This window comes from Ovis canadensis, chromosome 3, assembly GCF_042477335.2.
Source record: "Ovis canadensis isolate MfBH-ARS-UI-01 breed Bighorn chromosome 3, ARS-UI_OviCan_v2, whole genome shotgun sequence".
NCBI lineage: Eukaryota > Metazoa > Chordata > Mammalia > Artiodactyla > Bovidae > Ovis > Ovis canadensis.
In genome coordinates, this window is record NC_091247.1 from 175,474,775 (window position 1) to 175,498,800 (window position 24,026).

Genomic DNA, 24,026 nt, shown 5'->3' on the forward strand with positions numbered 1-24,026 from the left:
TTTCAGAATGAAATTCTTATGTCATTGGGCTCCTGAATCAAATTACTACCAGTCTCTCTACCTTAGCTAAAATCTTGTACCTACCCCATGGCTTCAGGGATTTTAACAGCCTAGAGTGAAAGAAGGTAGTTTTCCAAAGGAAAATTAAGATAAAGAGACAGATGCTGGGCAGGGTGAAAGAACTGTTCATTACAATTACATTTAGATTATATGGATGGTCCCTGACTCAACAGTGGTTCGACTTAATGATTTTTTGACTCTACAATGGTGCAAAAGCAGTATACATTTAGGAGAGACTGTTCTTCAAATTTTGCAGATTTATTTATTTATTTTTGGCTGTACTGGATCTCTGTTGCTTTGTGTGGGCTTTCTCTGATTTTGGCGAGCAGGAGCTACTCTTCACTGCAGTGCGTGGACTTCTGATTTCTGTGGCTTGTTGCAGAGCACAGGCTCTAGGCGCACAGGTTACAGAAGGTGACACTTGGACTCAGTAGTTTTGGCACTCAGCTTTAGTTGCTCTGCACATGTGGGATCTCGCTGGGCCAGGGATTGAAGCTGTGCCCTCTGCATTAGCAGATAGGTTCTTAACCACTAGAGCACCAGGGAAGCCCTTTTCTTGGAATTTTGAATTTTGATCTTTTCCCAACCTAGTGATATGTGGTATGTTACTTTATTGTGATGTGGGGCAGCATTTGGGCACATGGGTATTCATTATATTAGAATCTTATCTCATAATTTTCAAGTCTCTGATCCACTAGTTCAAACCTGAGCCGTCATCACCAGCCATATCTTCATGCAAATTGAACGGCCAGAAATGCTGCTGTCAGTTTTGCTCTGACATCATTTCCCTTCCCCAGTGCAGGTTAGGCTTGTTCAGTGGCATGCTGTGTCAAGTGGAAGTGCTCTATACAAGACTGGACTCAGGATGGACAAGTTAATCACTAGAGCTCTCACTTAGAGCATTTATTCTTACTATACTGTTCACCTTTCTCTCAACCCACATCTGACCAAAGAGGAAAAATTCAGGCCTAGTTTATGAGTGAATTATGCATGATATGGCTGGCAGTAGCCAGAAGTGGAGCGCTGGCAAAGATTAAAAGTTGAACTATCACACCCATAAATAAAGAGTTGCCTCATAGTATCACTGGTCACAGAGTTTAAGTGACAGAGTTGATCTGCAACAGCAGCGTTTTGGTTTTTATGTTCAAAAACCTTAGCACATAAGCAATTACACAGAAAAGAGGTCTGAAGAATGGCTTTCACATTAAAAAGAATGAAATGCCATTTGCAGCATTGTGTATGAACCTAGAGATTGTCATACTGAGTTGGACTAAGTTGGACAGAAGGAGAAATACAGTGTGACATCCTTTATATGTGGAATCTAAAAAGAAATGATACAAATGAACTCACAAAGCAAACAGAGAAGGAACTTAGAGTTGTGGAGTTGGGGGAAGGGATAGTTCAAGAGTTTGGAACAGACATGTACACAACAGCTGTATTTTAAATGGATAACCAACACAGACCTACTGTGTAGCACATGGATCTCTTCTCAGCATTATGTGGCAGCCTGAATAGGAGGACAGTTTGAGGGAGAATGGATATATGGACATACATGGCTGAGTCCCTTTGCTATTCTCCTGAAACTATCACAACATTGTTAATCAGCTATACCCTAATACAAAATAAAAAGTAAAAAAAAAATTAGAAAAGAATGGTTTTCAGTCTTGAACATTCTTTTTAATTAATTACATTTTTATTTTTGGCTGTACTGGGTATTTATTGCTGCACACGGGCTTTCTCTAGTTGTGGCAAGTGGGGGCTACTCTCTAGTTGCAGTGTGTGAACTTCTCATTGTGGTGGCTTCTCATTTTTATTTTTCTAATTTATTTTAAATTGGTGGATAACTGCTTTACAAAGCTTCTCTTGCTGCAGAGCACAAGCTGTATGGTGCACGGGCTTCAGTAGTTGTGGTTCACAGGCTTAACTGTCTCACCACACGTGGAATCTTTCCAGACCAGGGATCGAAACCATGTCCCCTACGTTGGCAGGCAGATTCTTAACCGCTGGACTGCCAGGGAAGTCCACTGAACGTTGTTTATGTATGTAAATTCCATGAGAGAATTTTTATCTCAACATTTATTTATCCAAGTTAAATAACATCGATTTCTGCTTTATTGACTATGCCAAAGCCTTTGACTGTGTGGATCACAATAAACTGTGGAAAATTCTGAAAGAGATAGAAATACCAGACCACCTGACCAGCCTCTTGAGAAACCTATATAGAGGTCAGGAAGCAACAGTTAGAACTAGACATGGAACAACAGACTGTTTCCGAATAGGAAAAGGAGTACATCAAGGCTGTATATTGTCACCCTGCTTATTTAACTTCTGTGCAGAGTACATCATGAGAAACACTGGGCTGGAAGAAGCACAAGCTGGAATCAAGATTGCCGGGAGAAATATCAGTAACCTCAGATATGCAGATGACACCACCCTTATGGCAGAAAGTGAAGAGGAACTAAAAAGCCTCTTGATGAAAGTGAAAGAGGAGAGTGAAAAAGTTGGCCTAAAGCTCAACATTCAGAAAAAGAAGATCATGGCGTCTGGTCTCATCAGGTCATGGGAAATAGATGTGGAAACAGTGTCAAACTTTATTTTGGGGGGCTCCAAAATCACTGCAGCTGGTGATTGCAGCCATGAAATTAAAAGACGCTTACTCCTTGGAAGAAAAGTTAGACCAACCTAGATAGCATATTGAAAAGCAGAGACATTACTTTGCCAACAAAGGTCCATCTAGTCAAGGCTATGGTTTTTCCAGTGGTCATGTATGGATGTGAGAGTTGGACTGGGAAGAAGGCTGAGCGCCGAAGAATTGATGCTTTTGAACTGTGGTGTTGGAGAAGACTCTTGAGAGTCCCTTGGACTGCAAGGAGATCCAGCCAGTCCATTCTAAAAGAGATCAGTCCTGGGTGTTCATTGGAAGGACTGATGCTAAAGCTGAAACTCCATTGCTTTAGCCACCTCATGTGAAGAGTTGACTCATTGGAAAAGACTGATGCTGGGAGGAATTGGGGGCAAGAGGAGGAGGGGACGACAGAGGATGAGATGGCTGGATGACATCACCAACTAGATGGACATGAGTTTGGGTGAACTCTGGGAGTTGGTGATGGACAGGGAGGCCTGGCATGCTGCAATTCATGGGGTCGCAAAGAGTCAGACACGACTGAGCGACTGAACTGTACTGAACTAAAATAATATTTACCTGAATAGGGCCTAAAAATGTGAATAAGAAGTGTTAAGCAGGGTGAGTCATGGTGCTAATTGTCATAAACATAATTTGCTGAATATTCTAATAGATAAGCTTTTCAGTGATTGGAAATGGATTTTATTTATACAGGGAAGAAAAACTTTGTCCCTATATTGCTCAAAAAGGTTTAGCCTAAAATTGAATGACAGTACCCTTAGGAATTTGCTTTAAGCCTGATAAACTGTATGGAGCTGACACTAGGTGGAGTAGCTGGGATAGGAATTTCTCTTTAAGAATTAATGCCCCAGAACCTTCAAAACCATTCAGTAAAAATCATTTTACTTTGTAAACAAGTTTAATTGAACAGTAGTATATTCAAAATAGTCTCCATTAGGGAATGCTATAGGATATGTCATTCAAATTAAACATTTCAAGCACTAGTGATTCTACTATTTCTAAATTGGATTTTATCTCAACCCAGGGTTCTCACTTGCTAACATTTTCCCTTATGAACCCAAATAGGTCAGGTAGTAAATCCAGATCTCTGACCCCAGAGCACAGACCCTTGTTCCCTACCACACTGTCTCTCAGACCTTTGGTATTTCTGGTCTAGTCTTATAAACACAAATTATGCATGTATATTTTTATTCTAGAGATTAAAAACAAAACAAAACCTCTGTTCAAGGTTATAAATAATCTGAGCAGCAGATCCAAGGACACAGTAGTATCTTTAACACATTTCTAAAAGTGCCATCCATTAGTGGTAGCTAGCAATTCTCCACCTGATCAACACGCAGCATTAATAAGGAGACTCCTAATAAGGAGACGTTCCCCTGCACCCTGACTAATAATGAGGGTTGGGCTGCATGTTTCCACTTTTTTCCTGTCTAGAGTCACCCTCTCAGCTCTTGCACTGGAGGTATACTAATTTCCTCCCCAATTCAAAACAACCATATACATGAGGACAGTTAATATCTTCTAATGTCAGAATTGTTCTACTTTGTCTTTGTTTTAAAGTCACAGGAATTTAGAATTCATCTAGCTAACTCTCTTATTTTAACGTAACACTTTAACATTTAGACCAAGAGTTTATCCACAAAGTAAGAGCAAAATTTGGAAAATATATAAGTATAGGTCATTAAGGGCCTTAAGTGTATTCTCTGAAAACAGAATAAATAATGATTCTCTAACCCAGTGGTTCTTAATGTGCTTCACTTATAATTCCCTTGGAGAATCTGGTGGAAAGCTATGAATCTTCTTCCTAGAGAAATAAGCACATACACACACAAAGTCGCATACAACCCCAGAAAGTACACTGTACTTTCAGCACTCTGAAACCTGTTCAATAGACTCTTAGTTGAGAACGTTGACCAAGCATTCAAATTCAACCCAACTGGTACAGTTCTTACACAAAAAGACAAAACTGATGACATTAGTTATATATGTTTCAAGTACTTAATGATACACACTTCTCTTCCCTGTGATCAAGGCATAAATTAAGACCACAGAAGAATGTACTTTTGTGTAAGCTGCAACAGACTGAATCCTCAACTTGCGTCACATTGAGAGAATGATCCCATAAAGTAAACTAATCAATTTTAAAACAGAGGGAGAAAAGAAGAAAACCATAAATACCTTGATGGACTGAAAAAGAGTCAGAAGGCAAAATCATGGTTTTAGGTATTCATGAATTTTAAATTTGTGGCTTTTAGTCTTCTGCTTAATAAGCATTTCCTTCTTAGAAGTTACAGTAGCCTAAAGGGGTAGCTTAAAAGTAGTATGTACTAAGGAAAATACATGCTTTCTTTGGAGAACTCATATATAAAATGTTCTTTTTCTGTGGAAAAAAATTCTAAGGAAATTAACTGTCAGATCCCTAATAATAGCACCACATTTAATAAGCAGCATAGTAATTAAATGAATAAGCATACAAGAATTTAACTTACATTCCCTTTTAAAGATAAAAAACATCCTTTACAGTGTTTAAAGATGTACTCTCTTAGCAACTTCCAAATACTAAATAGAGTATTGTTAACTATAGTTGCTATGCTATACATTACATCCCAGGACTAGTGTATTTTATGACTGGACATGTATACCTTTTGACTCTTCCTTAACAAAGTTTAAGCATAATTACACTTTAAATGCTTATAGGCTATCCTTTCTACACTACAGTGTGGGTATTGGCAATTTGAGAAAACTACCAGAGTTCTTTATATTAACAAATTATAGTTTCTTCTCCTAGAAAAGTTAGTGCAAAACTTCTGAATGGTGTTTTGGGAATTCTTTAATTAATTTAGTTTTTTATTTCAAAGAGGTACTAGGGTTACTATTAATCTCAAGAGCCGACTGGTTAAGATATTGGCTTGTTCTTTCCTTTTGTTTTTCAAACTCCTTGTATGTCAAGCATTGGCAAGATGTGAAACCTAAAAAAAAAAAAAAGTACAGTTGGAAAAGCAAGTTAAGAAAATCATGAAAATGTACCTATTCAAACTGGTGTTATGTTGGACTTTTTTCCTCAAATATGGTAGATGACATTACTTATATTTTATTTGCTTCAGAGTAATACTGTTTCTTTACATGTGCTCTATACTTTAGCAAAACATAACTTGTCTTATTTTACATATATTATTTGATTTTATTTCCAAGATAAGTCCATGACGTAGGAGAACCAATGTACTACTATTCTAGTTTCAAGTGGAATACACTGGAATTTAAATGACATGACTCACAAATTGAAGGTGAAGGGGAGGAAAAAGTTTTCCTTGACTTTGTTAGGGTCCCTGGCTAGGTCTGAGAAGTAAACTGATAAATATAAAAACTGGAGAAAAAGCATACAAATGTATTTAATAAGTTTTATGTGACATAGAAGCCTTCATAAGGAAATGACTCAAAGAAACAGACGTTTATACTTTATGCTAGGTTTGATGAAGAATTGGAGAAGGAAATGGCAACCCACTCCTGTACTCTTAACCCTGGAAAATCCCATGGCTACAGTTCATGGGGTTGCAAAGAGTCAGACATGACTGAGCGACTTCACTTTCTTTTCTTTGATGAAGAATACACAGTCCTGGAAGAATGTGACAAGGTAAGGTATGAGGTAATTGTAATAAACTGGGAAAAGTTAGCAAAGCCTGTTTGTTCAGATTCTTCTTGACTTCCCTTTGCCTTGGGAGATAAGGATAGTCCTTTGCTCTTGGTGTAGAGAGGGCATCTTTCATATGAAGGTGTTACAGCCTATTTCAGGGAGAAATGGCAAGAGGGGAGTAGGTCAGAGCAACCCTCCTGCTCCTGCCATTTTCTCAAACTCTTTCAGCTTAAAATATTCAATGTCATGTGCCACGTTTTGGGGTAGTGTGTCCTGAACCATCAGAAGCATGTACAAAACATGAACAAAGAATTTCATGAATGTGAGCAGTCTTTTTTGCATCTCCCTGTCTTGGAGAAGGCGATAGCACCCCACTCCAGTACTCTTGCCTGGAAAATCCCATGGATGGAGGAGCCTGGTAGGCTGCAGTCCATGGGGTTGCAAAGAGTCAGAAACGACTGAGCGACTTCTCTTTCACTTTTCAGTTTCATGCATTGCAGAAGGTAATGGCAACCCACTCCAGTGTTCTTGCCTGGAGAATCCCAGGGATGGTGGAGCCTGGTGGGCTGCCATCTACGGGGTCACACAGAGTCGGACACGACTGAAGTGACTTAGCAGCAGCAGTGAGCTGTCTTAGCATGTACAGTCAACTAAGCCTCTCTCTATGCTGATCTACAGATGGGGACACCTTAATCTCCAGACAAAGCAAAGCAATTCTCAATCACTGTTAACTTCTGAAATCCTACAGCCCATTAATATTAGGTTTTGTGGGGGTTTTTTTTCTTTTTCTATTTTCACTATAATGGGCTTTGCTTAAAACACACATGGTGACACCCTGGAATTACATTGCCTCTGAAAACTTAAAATCTTACTCCTAACTCTCTGTTCAGAATCTACTGTCCTTCAAATAATAATATAATAATAGCTTACAATGAATGTTTACATATATCAAACCTTTTGTACTTTTTCTCACTAAATCTTCAATGTTCTAAGGTGTAGAGTTGTTGGCATTATTATTAGCCCTGCCTTATCAATAAGGAAACAGAAGCTTGGACCACATGGCTGAGCTAAGGTCTGAACCTGGGATCGCCCCACTCCCAGGGTTTGGAGTTTCTATACTATACCATACTGCCTTTAGCCCTGTTACAACTCACATCAATCTCAGAACACGAAAACCTGCCATGCCATTTTTCTTTGTTCATCATCTTTTTTCCATCAGACACATATCTGATCATCTGAACCACTTTCTCAGTCAGTTGATTTTAAATGTTTCTGATATCAAATATTTATCCCTGTCTTTATAATCAAGATAGCACAGGTAAAGCCCTATAATAGGAAAAAGCTTGGCTTGTTTGAGATTCCCTATTATAAATACCCCCATCTGGAAGCAGCAATGAGATACAGAAAGTATTTACCTTTTTAGAAGAAAGGTAATCAAACAGAGGGCTTCCAAAAAGAACTAGAGAAGAACTTACTCTAGAGATATTAAAAAATAACCTTAATGTAACCACCTTTTATAGCATTATACATTTATTACATACTCACCCTTGGTTCCCTTCCAACTTTTGTGACTATAACAGTCACTTAATGATATAGAAAGAATAAGTCTGAGTCAATACCTGATATGGCATCTGGATCTTCTCCATGCAGAAGCTTCTTAAATTTCTTACTAACCATATCCAATAAAGTAACTGGTGTCTACATAAAAACAGATATTTTCAAGTTTCTAATATGAATTTTTCTAGCCAGTAATCTAATACAGGGGGCTTCCCTGGTGGCTCAGACGGTAAAGAATCAGCCTGCAATGCAAGAGACCCGGGTTTGATCCTTGGGTTGGGATGATCCTCTGGAGGAGGGAATGGCAAAAAAAATCTCAGTTTTTTTGACCAATGGATAGGGGAAGAGGATTACAGATGGGGAAAGGGGGCGGGTAGCAGAAGGCCTCTGAATTATAAAGGGTGTATAAATACTTGAAACTTTTTTAGAATTCTTAAAATTCTATTTTCTACTTCCACATATGTGGTATATCTGAAACTAGGTTAACCAATCATTAGTACAGTGCTCTACTATAATAAAAATTATTTGTACTTCCATAACAGCACTGGACTAGATAATCTTGCACTGTAATCACATGATCTATATGTAAATAGTAGCTCTAAAATACGTAATAATATCATTCTCTTAAAATAGATATATACTCTTTTTCTAGTCTTAGTTATCACACAAAGGAAATCCCAGATTACAACATGTATCGGGGGAAAAAAATTCCCTCAGCTAACATTGTTATAGAGGGTAGACCTACCAATGTTGAACCTCATATCCACATAGCTCCTTCATCTTGAGCCCCAAGGTAGGTAACTTTCCATTAGCTTCTATTGTCCTGAAAATTTTCAAACATGAAGCCATCCCCATCAATTCATTCTGTCATGCAACAAAAATTTAGTGAGTGATTTCTATGTGCCAGGACAGTTCTAGGTGATAAATAAGCACATCAAGTCTGAACTCATGGAATTTGCTTTCTCAGACATGACAGCACATGAGATAAAGACAATTTCAAAAATCAGCAAATATATAATTTCAGGTAGTGATAAGTGCCATTAAGAAAGATAAAGCAGGATACAAAGCTAGAGTGAAGGAGATGGGTAGCTATCTTAGTCAGAGAAGATAGAAAGATACCCCTTAGATACTGAGAGACTATCATTTTGAGCAGAGGCCTGAAGTGATGTGAAAGAGCGAGGCCGTAAAAAGACTGAAGAGAAAAGACATACCCAAGACAGCACAAGTAAAGCTCTGTAACAGGGAAAAGCTTGGCTTGCTTGAGATCCCGTATTATAAATACCCCCATCTCCATTTCCCTGAAATACTTCGTCCCCTAATCTCCAGAAACCAGTCACTGGAGTCACTTCTCCCTGCTTCCTGAATTCCATACCAGCATATCCTCCAGCCCATGTCAAGTTCCTTCTCCCTCTCAGTCCTGCTACAAAATTTGAACTAGTATCTTTCTTTATGACATTGCTAGTTCTGACATGAGGGGGAGGTAAAAAATCCTTTCTAACTTCTCAACCATATGTAGCAAAGAGGAGAATTTATTTACCTAGAGGAGGAGGCAGAGTGAGAAGAAAGTGGAGATGCTAAGTGGTAAGGAAGAGGAGGAGAGAAAACATTCTTTCTAAATTCCTGGTTGGATCTTTTTATAAGTAAGGAATAAACATGAATTATGGTTTAGTGACTGTAGAATTAAACATTTATATAACCACTGCCCTAATCTCTATTTATTATATTTTATGATGAAAAATGAGGTGCAGAGTAACAACTGATTTTTAAATGAGCTTTAGAATATATTTCATTCAAAAGTCATAAAAGAGGGACTGCTTCTATTGTATATACTTAGTACCACATTTTTCTCTGAAATAATGGAAAGAAACTTCACTTAAGGGTGAGAGAACTGTTACAAAGCTCAAACCAATGTATTTCTAATGACATGAGATAAATTTTTTACACACAAAAAAACTGAGAGGGGAACAATTTGTTTTAAATATATCCACACTCCCCCAAACTCCCCTCCCATCCAGTTGAGAAGGGAATATTTCTTTATAGAGGCTTTGGAGAAATAATGCCACTAAAAGTACCAGTGTCTGGTACTAAAATAGAGTAGTGAGGCTAAAAGGTAATCTTTTTATAAGATTACCTTAGAGAAAAGTAATCTTTTTTCTTATGTTAGGAAAAAAAATCTTTTTTAAGATCTTTTTCAAAATATATCAAGAATTTGACAATGGCTCACTAACTCTATTGCTACTCCTTTGTTTCAAGTCACTACATTTCTTGCCCAGATTATTACAATAGCCTCCTAAAAGATTTTTCTGCTTCCTTCCTTCCCCCTTTATAATCTGTCCACAACACAAAAGCTAGTTGTCTTCATAAATATCAGTCAGATGAGCCCACTGTTGTGCTCAAAACCTCTCACGATTCCCCACTTTATTCCAAGGACAGGCAAAGTCTCTCCAATGGTCTACAAAGCCCACCTCCTCTCTGACCTCATCTCACACTACTCTCCCCTCTGCTTACCACTTCCTTGCTCTTGTTCCTCAACACCCAGCAAGCATCACCTCCAAGGCCTCTGCTCTAGGAACCATTTTTTCTGCCCCAAACCAACCCCCCAACCCTCATGGCCATTTAATTGACTGTCCTCATGCCACTATCTGTTCAAATCTCACTTTCCCAATGAGCCCAACCTTGGCCACACCATTTAATACCATAAGCTCCTACTAACCCCCACCCTAGCACCTCAAAATTCCCTAAGACTGCTCTTTTTTTTCCTATTGCATTTGTTGCTTTTGATCAAACTATATGATGATAACTTATTAGGTGTGTTTTTATTTTTGTCTGCGCCACATAGCCTGTGGAATCCTGGTTCCCTGACCAGGGATTGAACCTGGGTCCCTGAAGCAAAAGTGAAAAAGGGCCTGCATCTTTGTGGTTTTTTTTTTTTTTTTTTTTTTGCTAATGTGTTCCAAGTACCTAAGACAGTGCCTGGCACATAGTAATGCAGCAGAAATAGGTTAAAGAAATTAATCAGTATACTTATAAATATCAACTAAACACCAACATTGTTTTGAATCTGCTTCCTTCTCTTTAGCAGGTGTGGGGAGACAGCATTCCTTCAATCTTTGCCCATTATAGGTACTCAGTAAATCATTTATTAAGCAAATTTTTTGCTTTTTCATATGACACAAATAGCTTAGTAATAAGTGTGTCCAGGCAAAATGCCAGACATACCTTGAAGAGCTCATAGCAGAGCTCCAGTAGGAACAAGACTAGTTGTCCTGGCTGTACTTTTAATAATGATTTGGATTGCAAAACTGCTTTGGCAAGAGTTTTCAGGACCACCATTTTGTTATCAAATTGTAAACAAAAAGATTCATTAGCTTGAATTGGTTTTAAACGAAATAAATAGGTTTTAAAACTGTTGTTGCAATTTTTTTCACCTGTTTTTTGTAACTTGTTGGCATTAGTTTCTGATGCAATTGCCATGAAAGTAAGTAGCCATTGTAATTCTTCTCTAATGTTGGGACAACAACAATCTTAGATATAGTTGTGTTGCTTCAAGTGCTTCTGTTCTTTTTTCATTTTCTGTTACGTGGGTTTACAAAGAAGACAAAGCAAGGGGAAAAAATAAATGCAGATTATACTACTTAGCAGTCAATTAAAATGCTGTGATGCTGTAATTGGTTTGCAGATTCATTTTTACATTCGAAAAGTTTTTATTATAAAATATTTCAAACATATAGGAAATTATCTGTATAATAGGCCAAACACATGCATAATTATATCCAACACTGTCAAACATTAATTTCCTTTTTTTTGCTGCATGCCACAGCCTGTGGGATCTTAGTTCCCCAACCAGGAATCAAACCCGCACTCTCTGCACTAGAAGGGCAGAGTCTTAATCACTGGACCACCAGAGAAGTCCCCTTAATTTGTTTTTAATGTGAAATTATATGGCCACCTAGATAACTAAAAAAAGACATGATATGTCACTCAATTTTTATTTTACTAAAAGGTCACCAAATTAGTACATCAGAAATTAATATTTACAGACACCTCAATTCTCTAGTCCTGTGAAAGTGAAAAGTGAAAGTGAAAGTCGCTCAGTCATGTCCAACTCTTTGCAACTGTTTAGTCCATGGAAGTCTCCAGGCCAGAATATTGGAGTAGGTAGCCTTTCCCTTCTCCAGGGGATCTTCCCAACCCAGGTATTGAACCCGGGTCTCCAGCATTGAAGGTGGATTCTTTACCAGCTGAGCCACAAGGGAAGCCCCTCTCTAGTCCTATAGTGTATCAAAGTATTTCTTAGAATGTCCCTATGATAGAATTACCTTAGATCTAATTCCTATACTACATTATTACATTTGACATTACAATTTACATGGCAGGGAAAAAGTAGTGAAAAAAGAACTCTATGAGGGAATTTGCTGGTGATCTAGTTGTTAGGACTCCGTGCTTTCACTGACAGGTCCTTTGGTTTCGTCTGTGGTGGGGGAACTAAGATTCCATAAGCCATGGTCTTTGGAAAAAAAAGACTCCATGAAGTAATTTGATACCATAGAAAAAAATATTAAAATGCAACATTCAGGGAATTCCATGGTGGTCCAGTGGCTAGGAATCCATGTTTCCACTGCAAGGGGCATGGGTTCAGTCCCTTCTTGGGGAACTAAGATCCTACCTCCTGCAGAGCAGAGCCAAAAAAAGCAATACTCATATAATACATATAATTTTCCACAACTCGTATCTTCAGGTTTTATTATTATGCAATAACTGAAGTTTAAACATCACTTAACTAAAAGTTCAATAATTCCTGAATAAATACCAATATACTCATCAGTTAATAAGCAGCCTCTCTCCTGATTTGGAAAGCTCAGCAGTGGCCACAGGACTGGAAAAGGTCAGTTTTCATTCCAACCCCAAAGAAAGGCAATGCCAAAGAATGCTCAAACTACCGCACAATTACACTCATCTCACATGCTAGTAAAGTAATGCTCAAAATTCTCCAAGCCAGGCTTCAGCAATACGTGAACCGTGAACTTCCAGATGTTCAAGCTGGTTTTAGAAAAGGCAGAGGAACCAGAGATCATATTGCCAACATCTGCTGGATCATTGAAAAAGCAAGAGAGTTCTAGAAAAATATCTATTTCTGCTTTATTGACTATGCCAAAGCATTTGACTGTGTGGATCACAATAAACTGTGGAAAATTGTGAAAGAGATGGGAATACCAGACCACCTGACCTGCCTCTTGAGAAACCTATATGCAGGTCAGGAAGGAACAGTTAGATCTGGACATGGAAGAACAGACTGGTTCCAAATAGGAAAAGGAGTACATCAAGGCTGTATATTGTCACCCTGCTTATTTAACTTCTATGCAGAGTACATCATGAGAAACACTGGGCTTATAGTCTACAGGGAAGAGGGAGGCAGATAATAAATAACAAAAAGTAAAATATGTCTGTGTCAGTTTGTATTAAGTTCTCTGGAGAGAAATGAAGGAAAAAAGGAGATCAGACTACACTCTGGGATTAGTGTTGTGATTTTAAATAAGATGTTGGGAATTATCATCAGGAAGATGATATTTAAGCAAAGACCTGAAGGAGAGGGAGCAGAGAAATGTGCATGTCTAGACATATTAGCCAAGTGCAGAGCTGATAAACAGAATAGCTAGCTCCATGTGAGGAAATTAAGACTCAAGAAGGATGTTGTGGCAACACATACAGTCACCACCATATTCTTAATGGCACATTTCTTATCCAATCATCTCTGTGCTGGGTGAAGGGGATTCAAGGGGACACACTTCGCATTTGAAGAGCATACAATCCATCCAGTGTTTAGGATAGCCTAAACACAAACATATGTACAGATGAGTGTATGTGTATATATGTATAAATAAAAAGAAAATTTTTATAAAATAAGGAAGCAGTATATGAGCCATTCATTCACTAAGTGTTACATACCAACAGCTAAGCACTGGGCCATTCAACAGGAGATAAAATGGTGAACAAAGATGAAGACTGTCCCTAAGTACCTCACACTCCAGTAGGAAACAAAGACAAGTCAACAGGCAATTTCATTCAGCGTGTAAATGTTTTGGTGGGAGAAGTACAGTGTGTTCAGTAGGAATCACACTTCACTTTGGCTGAGGAAACCTTTGTACAATGTATTCTTCTGGAAGTCAAGTAAAACTGATGAATAGTGGAATTGCTCTAGCCGATCTGGACATTCACCTCAGGAGAGAGGGAGAGTGCCTGCATCTTTAGAATCCCTAACATTTCTAAAATATATTTCAAAAATATTAGTATATTCGCTTCAAAATATTAGTCATTATATTTTTTTATATTTCTGATACATTTTACAGGTGTTATCAGAAAGAAACACCTGTAAAAAATAAACGAATCTCAGTAAAGAAACACATCTCACCTGTAAAAAGTAAACAAATCTCAGCAAAGGTTCACCTTGACTCTACTAGTCGCACAAATGCAAATTTGCAAGAAGCCTGCAGTCCTGGCTTTATCACTGCTGGCAGAATTTTCGACTCAATTCAAGTGAAGTAGGTTTCTCAGTTTGGGGGGAATTAAGGAATGACCTTTTTCAAAAACAAAGAAAAGAAGAACTCGATAGTTTTATTTCTCGGCTGACATTTATACAGGTGTATTGCCAACTGCATACCTTTAGTCAGCCATATTTTTCCAAATAGAAAGTAGCTTAGATTTTCTTGTGGGCCAGCTAATTATTTAATTTTATAAAACCATACAGTTTTATATGTGTTGATACATCTGAGGGGGTGTTTTTGTGCTTGAGGATCACAGAATAGTCAGATTACAGTGGATAATGACAACAACAAAAGCTCCAACCATGCCTGATTTCTTAGAATTTAAAGAAATTTCCAAATGCATTTTTCCAAAAATTTTGGTATGAAAACTTTTAAAAAGTGAATTTTTTTTTACTCATTAGATATAAGAACAATCAATTTTAAAGTTAGTTCTCTTTTGCAAGCCCTTTTACAAAACAAAAAACAAAAAAAAAACCCTACTTTAGTGGGATTTAGTAGATTTAAGACTTTCAAAGATAAAGAGACTTGTTGTTAGTAACTTATGAAAGAGTACCTCTTTCAAAACCATGTTTTATTAGAAAGAACAACTAAAATAGGTTCTCTGTTTCTCTATTCTGAAGGCTTACAGGTTCAGTTGGGACAAAGAGCAAACATACCAACTACATATATTTCAACTGTACCCATTTAATAGTTTACAATACTTTGTTGCAACAATAATGATAAGACACTGGGTAAAAGTATGGAAATCTAGGTGTGAGTCCTTTTTAAAAATTTATTTTACTGTGTCAAGTCTTAGTTGCAGCACATCAGATCTTCTGGCGCACCATGCAGCCCACAGGCTTAGTTTCTCCAAGGCATGTGAGATCCTAGTTCCCCGACAATGGATTGAACCCCCATCCCCTAAAGTGCAAGGTGGATTCTCAACCACTGAACCACCAGGGAAGTTCCCAGGTCTGAGTCTTGATGCCATTCGTTAACTGCAGAAACTTTGCAAGTTATCTAACTCAGTTTCCGTGTCTATAAAATAAATAGTCTAAACTAAAGTAGAGGTTCCCAGACTTGGCTGAATTTTGTTTTAACATAAAGTCTCCTCTTTTAGGGGATTCCCTGGAAGTTCAGTGGTCAGAACTCAGAACTTTTACTGCTGTGAAAGTGAAAGTCGCTCAGTTGTGTCTGACTTTTTGCATGGATAGTCCATGGAATTCTCCAGGCCAAAATACTGGAGTACATAGCCGTTCCCTTCTCCAGGGAATCTTCCCAACTCAGGGATCAAACCCAGGTCTCCCGCACTGCAAGTGGATTCTTTATCATCTGAGTCACCAGCTAAGCCATGACTCAGGTGCAATCCCTGATAGGGGAACTAAGATCCCACAAGATACACAGTACAGCCAAAAAAAATCTCCTTTTTTAAAATGCAAAACTTGATAATTATTATTTTGTAACAATGTTTAAAATATCTGGCTAAACACAAAAAGTGTTAAAACTAAAGATATTTCTATTTTCACCTAACATTTTTTGTTAAATATGTTATTCATAGAAGAGTATATAAATGCATGTAAACCATTTAAAGTATTTGGGAGACGAATGCAAGAAAAAGAAGAGACATAAACCCTATTTTCCTTTTTAGAAAATTAATAGATGTCTGTAAAACTGAAAAAACATGAAGCAGCAGTATAAGCATGATATTTAGAGACATGAGATACATTTATAACATACATGGGTTACAATATAGAGAATTGTAAATGGTTGTCTTTGGAGAGGGGCAAATACATGAGAAGGAGAAGGCAATGACAACCCACTCCAATACTCTTGCCTGGAAAGTCCCATGGACGGAGGAGCCTGGTGGGCTGCAGTCCGTGGGGTTGCAAAGAGTCGGATATGACTGAGCGACTTCACTTTCACTTTTCACTTTCATGCATTGGAGAAGGAAATGGCAACCCACTCCAGTATTCTTGCCTGGAGAATCCCAGGGACGGGGGAGCCTGGTGGGCTGCCATCTATGGGGTCACACAGAGTCGGACACGACTGAAGCGACTTAGCAGCAGCAGCAGCAGCAGCAAATGCATGAGAGGAGAACGGTAGGAAACATATTTTTTGATGAGAAAATCTGTAGGACTACTTTGTTTTATATTATGTATAACAAAGATACAAATAAAAATGTTTTTAAAAGTACATAAGAGTGCCATCTTTCTTTCCCTTACCATGTCTTATTTATTTATCCTTTTGAGTCTGTTTTCCCAACTATAAAATGAAAGTTCTACCCTCACTTTACAGGTCTATTGTTAAATTATAGATAACAAATATAAAATGCATTAACAAGTTACTTGGCCCAGAGAAAGGCCCAACAAATGAAAATTACTTTTATAAGCATCTTCACTGATAAATTATATCCATCTTTAGTTAGGAATTTCTTTTTATTTTTGTTTATTTTTGTGTCTGATTCTTTGCAATCCCATGGATTGCAGCTCGTCAGGCTTCCCTGTTCTTCACTATCTCCTGGAGTTTGCTCAAACTCATGTCCACTGAATTGGTGACGCTATCTAACCATCGCATCCTCTGTTATCCCCTTCTCCTGCTGCCTTCAATCTTTCCCAGCATCAGGGTGTGTGACACCCTTTCAAACGTGTCAACTCTTTCTATCAGGTAGTCAGAGGATTGAAGCTTCAGCTTCAGCATCAGTCCTTCCAGTTGATGTACTTTAGGATTGACTGGTTTGATCTCCTTGCTGTCCAACAGACTCTTGAGAGTTCTCCAGCACCACAGTTTGAAAGCATCAAGGCTTCAGCACTCAACCTTCCTTATGGTCCGACTCTTACATCCATACATGACTACTGGAAAAACCATAGCTTTGACTGTACAGACCTTTGTCAGCCAGGTGATGTCTCTGTTTTTCAATATATTATTTAGGTTTGTCTTAATTTCATGGCTTGAGTCACCATCCACAGTGATTTTGGAGCCCAAGAAAAAGAAATCTGTCAGTTCCCACTTTCCCCCCATCTATTTGCCATGAAGTGACGGGATCTGATGCCACGATCTTTGGTTTCTGAATGTCAAGTTTTAAGCTAGTGTTTTCACTCCTCTTTTACCTTCATCAAGAGGCTGTTTAGTTCCTCTTTGCTATCTGCCATTAAGGTGGTGTCATGTACATATCTGAGGTTACTGATATTATTGCTTCTTGACCTGCATACAGGTTTCTCCAGAGACAGGTAAGGTATCCTATATCCTCATGGGAAAACAATGAGACAAGTTTTTCTTTTTCACTCAAAATAAGTAAAAATCGAATTCTTGTTGGCTCCTCTTTTTCAGCCTGTCCTCTAAATATTCCTCTTTCTCAGAGTTTTCTTCTAGTTTCTCTTCTCTTCTCATTTGCACCCTTTCTTTGGGCACCATGCATTTCTCTTCTCACACTCATCCTAGTATTGCTGATAACTTTTGCTCCTCCAGTGTGCAAATCATGCTTGTTTTGCTTCTGTCATGGTTTGACCACACGCAGAATAGTATGTAACCATTATGAATTGTGATTGCATCCCTCCTAACTGCCCTGGGCATGGGGCTCTTCTTTCCACTGTTAAGTGGCATTATAAGCACAAAACCACAAATAGATGAAATATTGGGGAAGGAAGGACAAATTCCTTGATGGCTAATAAAAAAATCTGCCTGCAGGGCAGAAGATTTGGGTTCGATCACTGGGTTGGGAAGGCTCCCTAAATGAGACAATGGCAACCTACTCCAGTAGTCTTGCATGGAGAATCCCATGGACAGAGGAGCTTGGTGGGGCTACAGTCTGTAGTGTTGCAAAGAGTTGGACATGACTGAGCAACTGAACATACAGAGGATTTACAGAGCCGTGAAACTATTCTGTATAATACTATAATGGTGGAACAGTCATCAGACATTTGTCAAAACCCACATCATAATATACACCACCAAGAGTGAACACTAATGTAAATCATGGGCTTTGAGTGATAATGATATGTCAATGTAAGTGCATGGATTACAGCAAACAACCACTCTGGTATAGGGTGTTGATAGCGGGGAGGCTGTGTATATATGGGAATTCCCTGTATTTTCTGTTCAATTTTTCTGTGAGCCTAATAATGTTCTAAAAGAGTAAGGTCTATTTAAAGTCAGTTCTTCCTTAAAAGTCCTGAAAAGAACTAGTGGAAACTGAAATTACCTTTTGAAAGTGGGAGAACAGGTTTGTCAACTGTGATGCTTATAGGTAAAGCCAGACTCCCACTCATTGTGTCAATAAGTTCCTCAATTCTTTCCTCACCAATCTCTTGTGCTAGAGGATTTGAAATCATTTCATCTTCTGGTCAGTTGAAAGAAACAATATGTGAATTTCTCTATTATATATAGGACCAATATTTCAAATATGCATTTACTTATTAAAACTTACTTATACATTTCCTATTTTCAAAAAGATATCAGGCAGCTTACAGTAAAAGATACAAGTAATAAATTTATTAGATAATAGAATATCACCAAAAGAGGATGTTAGGATTGTAAATAAACAGAAAAATACATATGTTAATTCTAAGGTTATCATGGTTTCTATAACAGAGTAGAAGACTTTTGCTCTAGTTTCCATAACTTTGACTTTATCTACTTTGGTTAAATCACTTTTCAAAAACTAGGAAGCACACAATTCATCAGAGGAGATAAAGTTTTTCCTGGTATAAATTCTGAAGTATTTATGTGATCATTTCCTCATAACCGTTTTAGAGCAAATGCAGAAACAGATTAATTTATATGACTATTTCCTTTATTAATTTCTGAAAAAACTTGAAAGTAGAATATTTAAGGTTCGCTCAGTGAAGACTGTTCTGCCAGCATCTAAACACAAAATACTACAATATCTTGGTTAACACTAACCTTAAATGTTTCTTTGCTTTTATTTCATCAGTTAACCCAGTCTCAGAGTTCTTTTTCCTTTTGCAAAATACATAAGATGATTTATTGCCTAGAAGCCTGTAGAGTCTATTGTTTGAACCTTCAAATTCCAATTCCTTTTCATTTTTGAATAGCTTCGTTGCTACTGGTTCCAACTCCTTTAAGACGAGAGATGTCATTACTACTTAGGCACATATTTTGCCTAAGATGACTTAATACTGCATTGACAACATAGGAACCGGTAAAAATCTTTTATGTTTGTAAATGCTGCTTCCTTCTTTTTATTTCCTCTTGAGTCTGAAGGGAGTAAATAATACCATCCCATAGCTGAGTAGCTTGAAAGGGACCAGAGCATCATGAAAAAAAATTTAAACATATGTTTCTAGCAAGTTTAGATTACACAAAAATATTTAAGTTTTTTTTGCAACCTTATGTTTTTTTATGTCATATCTGCTGCCAATGCCTTTCTTAAGTTTCTTCTCCTCGCATCCTATGGAAACTATAATAGGTTTACTAAGGTTGCACATGTTCACCTCCCAATAAAATCAGAGTAAACCTAGGAATTTGCTCTACTGATAAAACATATACTATTATGTGAATGTATAGTCTTGAAGAATATTAATTTAGGATACATTCAAAAGGAATGCACACACTTACTGAAATCTTCTTTATTACAGAGCTGTGGCTTCATCAGACTGTTTTCATTTTTTCTTTTTGACTTTTTGAACAATGACAACCTTTGCATGACAGAAATCTAGGGCAAGGAGCTGAAAAAACTTGATTTATCTGTCAGTTGTTCTTGTTGAAAAAGAAAACTTAGGAATAATGAAAACCTGAAGACAGTGAAATGTCCAGCACATGGGGAATAGTTAAATAGATTATAGTATAGCTTTATTACAGAATATTAAAAACCATTAGAAAGAATGACATTTATGGCATGAAGGATTTCATTAAGTAGTAAAAACAGAGTTGGGCGGAACAATTTGTATACTATTAATATCATTCTAGTTATGCAAAAATAAATTCCTAACCTATACACAAATATATGAAAACAGAAAGAAAGGTCTGGAAGGATAAAATTCAAACTAACCTTTGGGAAATAGATATAATGAAAGCATGTTCACTTTTCAGCATACGTGTTTCTGATTTTTATAATGTACATATATAAACTTTTTCAATTAATTGGAGACAATTAAATTTAAAAATTTAGATATAATTTACATTTCACAAAATTCACTCTTTTAAAGCGTACAATTCAATGACTTTTCATTCACAACTCTGTGCAGCCATTTCTTTCATCTAACTCCAGACCATTTCATCACTTTAAAAAGAAGACTTCATACAGTTAGCAGTCACTCTTCATTCCCTCCTACCCCAGGGAATTTTTAATAAAATTTTTTTAGTAAGATAAGGGAATAAATGGAAACATCTAGAATGTTGTTTCTAGATTTTTGTTGTTAGAATCCAAGAATTTAAGGTCTTTCTTCCTTTGCCTATGAATAAGTGGAAGTTCAATTCAGTTCAGTTCAGTCGCTCAGTCGTGTCCGACTCTTTGCGACCCTATGGACCGCAGAACACCAGGCCTCCCTGTCCATCACCCGGAGTTTACCCGAACTCACGTCCATTGAGTCGGTGATGCCATCCAACCATCTCAGCCTCTGTCGTCCCCTTCTCCTCTTGTCTTCAATCTTTCCCAGCATCAGGGTCTTTTCAAATGAGTCAGCTCTTCACATCAGGCGGCCAAAGTATTGGAGTTTCAGCTTCAATATCAGTCCTTCCAATGAACATTTAGGACTGATTTCCTCTAGGATGGACTGGTTGGATCTCCTTGTAGTCCAAGGGACTCTCAAGAGTCTTCTCCAACACCACAGTTCGAAAGCATCAATTCTTCGGCGCTCAGCTTTCTTTATGGTGAAAGACATGGTTTTTCTAGCTTTGACTAGACAGACCTTTGTTGGCAAAGTAATGTCTCTGCTTTTTAATATGCTGTCTAGGTTGGTCATAACTTTCTTCCAAGGAGTAAGTGAGTAACAGGAAACTGGATGCCAATTTTACATAACGGTGTGATGTTTAGAGCAAAGAAACAGTCACCTTCAAATGCCCTCTGTAGCAGAAGCTGTCTATCCTTGAACTATTACAGCGCGAGACTTTGTGGACAGTGCGTAGACAGAAGCAGGGGGCGGAAGGCAGAGTGGAAAAGGGGAAGGTTTGAGGAGCAGGAGCAAGTACGGTCGAGGTTAGGGTAGGGTGGGATAGATAAGCCTAGGAGTCTATGAGCAGTGGAGACAAGGTTATTTTCCATGGACCAGCTGCCTAGCTAAGTGTCATTAAACAAGTAGGCCAGGTTAAAGAAATAGTCCTCGAGCTCAAGGACTTGCAGCATTGGCATCATCCTATGAACGTCCTAGAAACATAGACCAGCAGACCATACTCTTGAATCCAAGCTGCATTTTAACAACATCCCCAAATCATGTGTTCATATTGAAGTCTGAGAAGCACTGCTTTCCAGGATTTCCCAAGAAGAGTAGCTTCTGAAAAGACCCAGAGGCGGTCCTCAGTCAGAGAGGACATGTGGGCGGGGAAAGGGGCGGGTCCAGGAAGGGGGCGGGCCCCAGAGGCCTGAGCTTTGAGTTGAAACCTTCGCTCTCCGCAGCCGTCCCCCTCTTTAGGGCACATTTGGCTAGGCTCTAAAGGGCTACCTGTCCTTCTTTTCCTGGAGCCTCTAGGGCTTACGAAGCTCGATGCGTTCCGCCCAGGGCCGGGAAGCTGGATCTGGCCGTCAAGGCAAGGCTACGGAACTGCGGAGTCAAATGATCTGCCATAAGCACGTCCACCGGACTCCGCCTCCGGCCCGTGACCCCGCCCCCACTTGGCTCTCTTGGGGCGGGGGCCAAAGACGTCGGGGCCGGAAGTGACGTCATGCCCGGACCGACTGGTCTTTCGGTCTTCTTCCCCCTCCTTTACTCTTCCTCCCCACTCCCGCCCCTCCCCTCCCTTTTCCCCTCCTCCGGTTCCAACCTTTGAGGCCGCAAGAGTGTAGGAGGCTATGGAGTAAGCCGGCGGCAGCGGCTAGGGGCCGAAGCTGAGCAGGAGCAGCCGAGAGGCGTTTGGGGGGCGGGAGAGGAAGAGCCCCAGCGCCGCCCCTCCTGAGGGAGAAGGGGAAGAGGTGAGTGACCGCCCATGGATACCGAACGACCTCCCTCACCGATCGCGCATCAGCCTGGGCTCCCCAGGCAGAGAGAAAGAATAGGGAAGGACCCGCACGGGGGGTAGGCCTCCCAAGGTCCCCGGGGTTGGCGACTGTTGCCTGGTGACGGGCCTGCTGGCTGCAGGCGGGGCCGGCTGGGTGGTAGGCGCCCTCGCGCGAAGCGGGGCTGGGGTAGCGGCAAGCTGCGGGGAGCGGATCCGGGAGGCCCGAGTCTCCCTGAGGCCTGGAAGCGACTGGAGACCCCGGGCTGGAGCCATCTGCTGGAGGGAGAGCCCCCTGCTCAGGCTCAGGAGCTCGGGTTTCCGCGGTAGAGATATTGGTTCCCTTTTGGGAAATAGGACACTACTCCGGGACTGGGTGAGAAGAGCTCCCCTCAGTGCTGAGGTGCGCCTCTGATAACCTGGGTTACCATCTGAGGCCCTCCGGCCCAGCGTCCTTTTCTGACAGGAGCTTTAGTTCTGGAATGGAAGGTTATTGTTTGTGAGGTGGGTGGGGCAGGTGTTTTGTTAAATACCCTCTTCGAGGCTCCTGCTCTCCTGTTTTTCTAAGTGGGAGAGAAAGGATGGAAGAAGGTTGAGATCCATGAAGCTTGCAAAAATTTGGGATCCGGTAGAGCACATAACTGTGGTCAGTAATTAAGGGAACCAGTGTTGTCAAGTCAGCTCCCATAACAGTCTTCCTGAGGCTCCAGTCTCAAGCGACTTAAAAGCACCAAGTCAGTAGTGACAGAGTTTTAAGTTTCAAACTAGTGTTTTTTATAGATCAAGGTCTGGAGTCAAAAAATTTACAAATTGGATTCTATGAGTAAGAAGTTTCCTAAGTCGCTTTCGCAAGCCTCTTCATTCTGGAATATTTATTATGGTTTAAGGTTAATGCTCCAAACCAGCCTGTCACAATAAAACCCCCTTCATGTTCTAGTAACAGATTGAAAGTCAGGTGGTTGAAGCTTCCTTTTGGACTTTACAGGTTATTTTTTTTGTTTGTTTGGCTTATCTTTTTTTCATTTAAATACTATTTTTTTTAAGTTTTAAAATAATTTATCAGCTGAGTGTATAAGTAGAATTCTTAAGATACTATTAAACTGTAGGCATAAAAGACAATTTTGAGGGAGTGTTTAAAGGAAAGAACCTAAAGGAAAGTAAGGACCTTCATTCTGTTCAGATCCATTTTATACACATGCAGAAACCTATTCTATTCTCTCTGATATCCAAAAACACCCAGTAAAGTAAAACACCCAATAAAATACAAGCGCAATGTACACTGAAATGTTTCTATAAAAACCAATGCCATAATTAGGAATAACTACTCATACTCACATGTTTGAAAGTCATGACTTACCTCCCAAGAAAAATAGGTCCTCTTACTGTGTTTGACTCAAGTGACTAGTTTTCATCATCCATCTTTTCTATAGGAGTTCAAGTTTGACAATTTCTTGTCTCGTATCAGTCTCTCCTGGAGTCTTATTTGAATATCTCTTGAGTCTGTTTA

General features: G+C 39.1%; 2 protein-coding genes across 3 annotated transcripts in view; one reads left to right on the top strand and one right to left on the bottom strand.

Annotated features, from left to right (window-relative positions):
- Nucleotides 1-4,140: 4,140 nt before the first annotated feature.
- DEPDC4 (DEP domain containing 4) lies at nt 4,141-22,251 on the bottom strand. Its single transcript, XM_069581976.1, is given in 12 exon segments — nt 4,141-4,187; nt 7,955-8,033; nt 11,112-11,260; nt 11,321-11,402; nt 11,404-11,467; nt 12,675-12,768; nt 18,612-18,749; nt 18,837-18,847; nt 19,292-19,483; nt 19,485-19,686; nt 22,030-22,102; nt 22,159-22,251. Coding segments are annotated over 12 exon segments (1,224 nt in total).
- SCYL2 (SCY1 like pseudokinase 2) overlaps nt 21,926-24,026 on the top strand; it is a 54,053-nt gene continuing 51,952 nt past the window's right edge. The window contains exon 1 of one of the 2 annotated variants that reach the window (XM_069585147.1): nt 21,926-22,496. The gene's annotated coding sequence lies outside the window, so the exon portion shown is untranslated. The remainder of the gene's footprint in view (nt 22,497-24,026) is intronic. The other variant, XM_069585148.1, reaches the window with a different exon arrangement.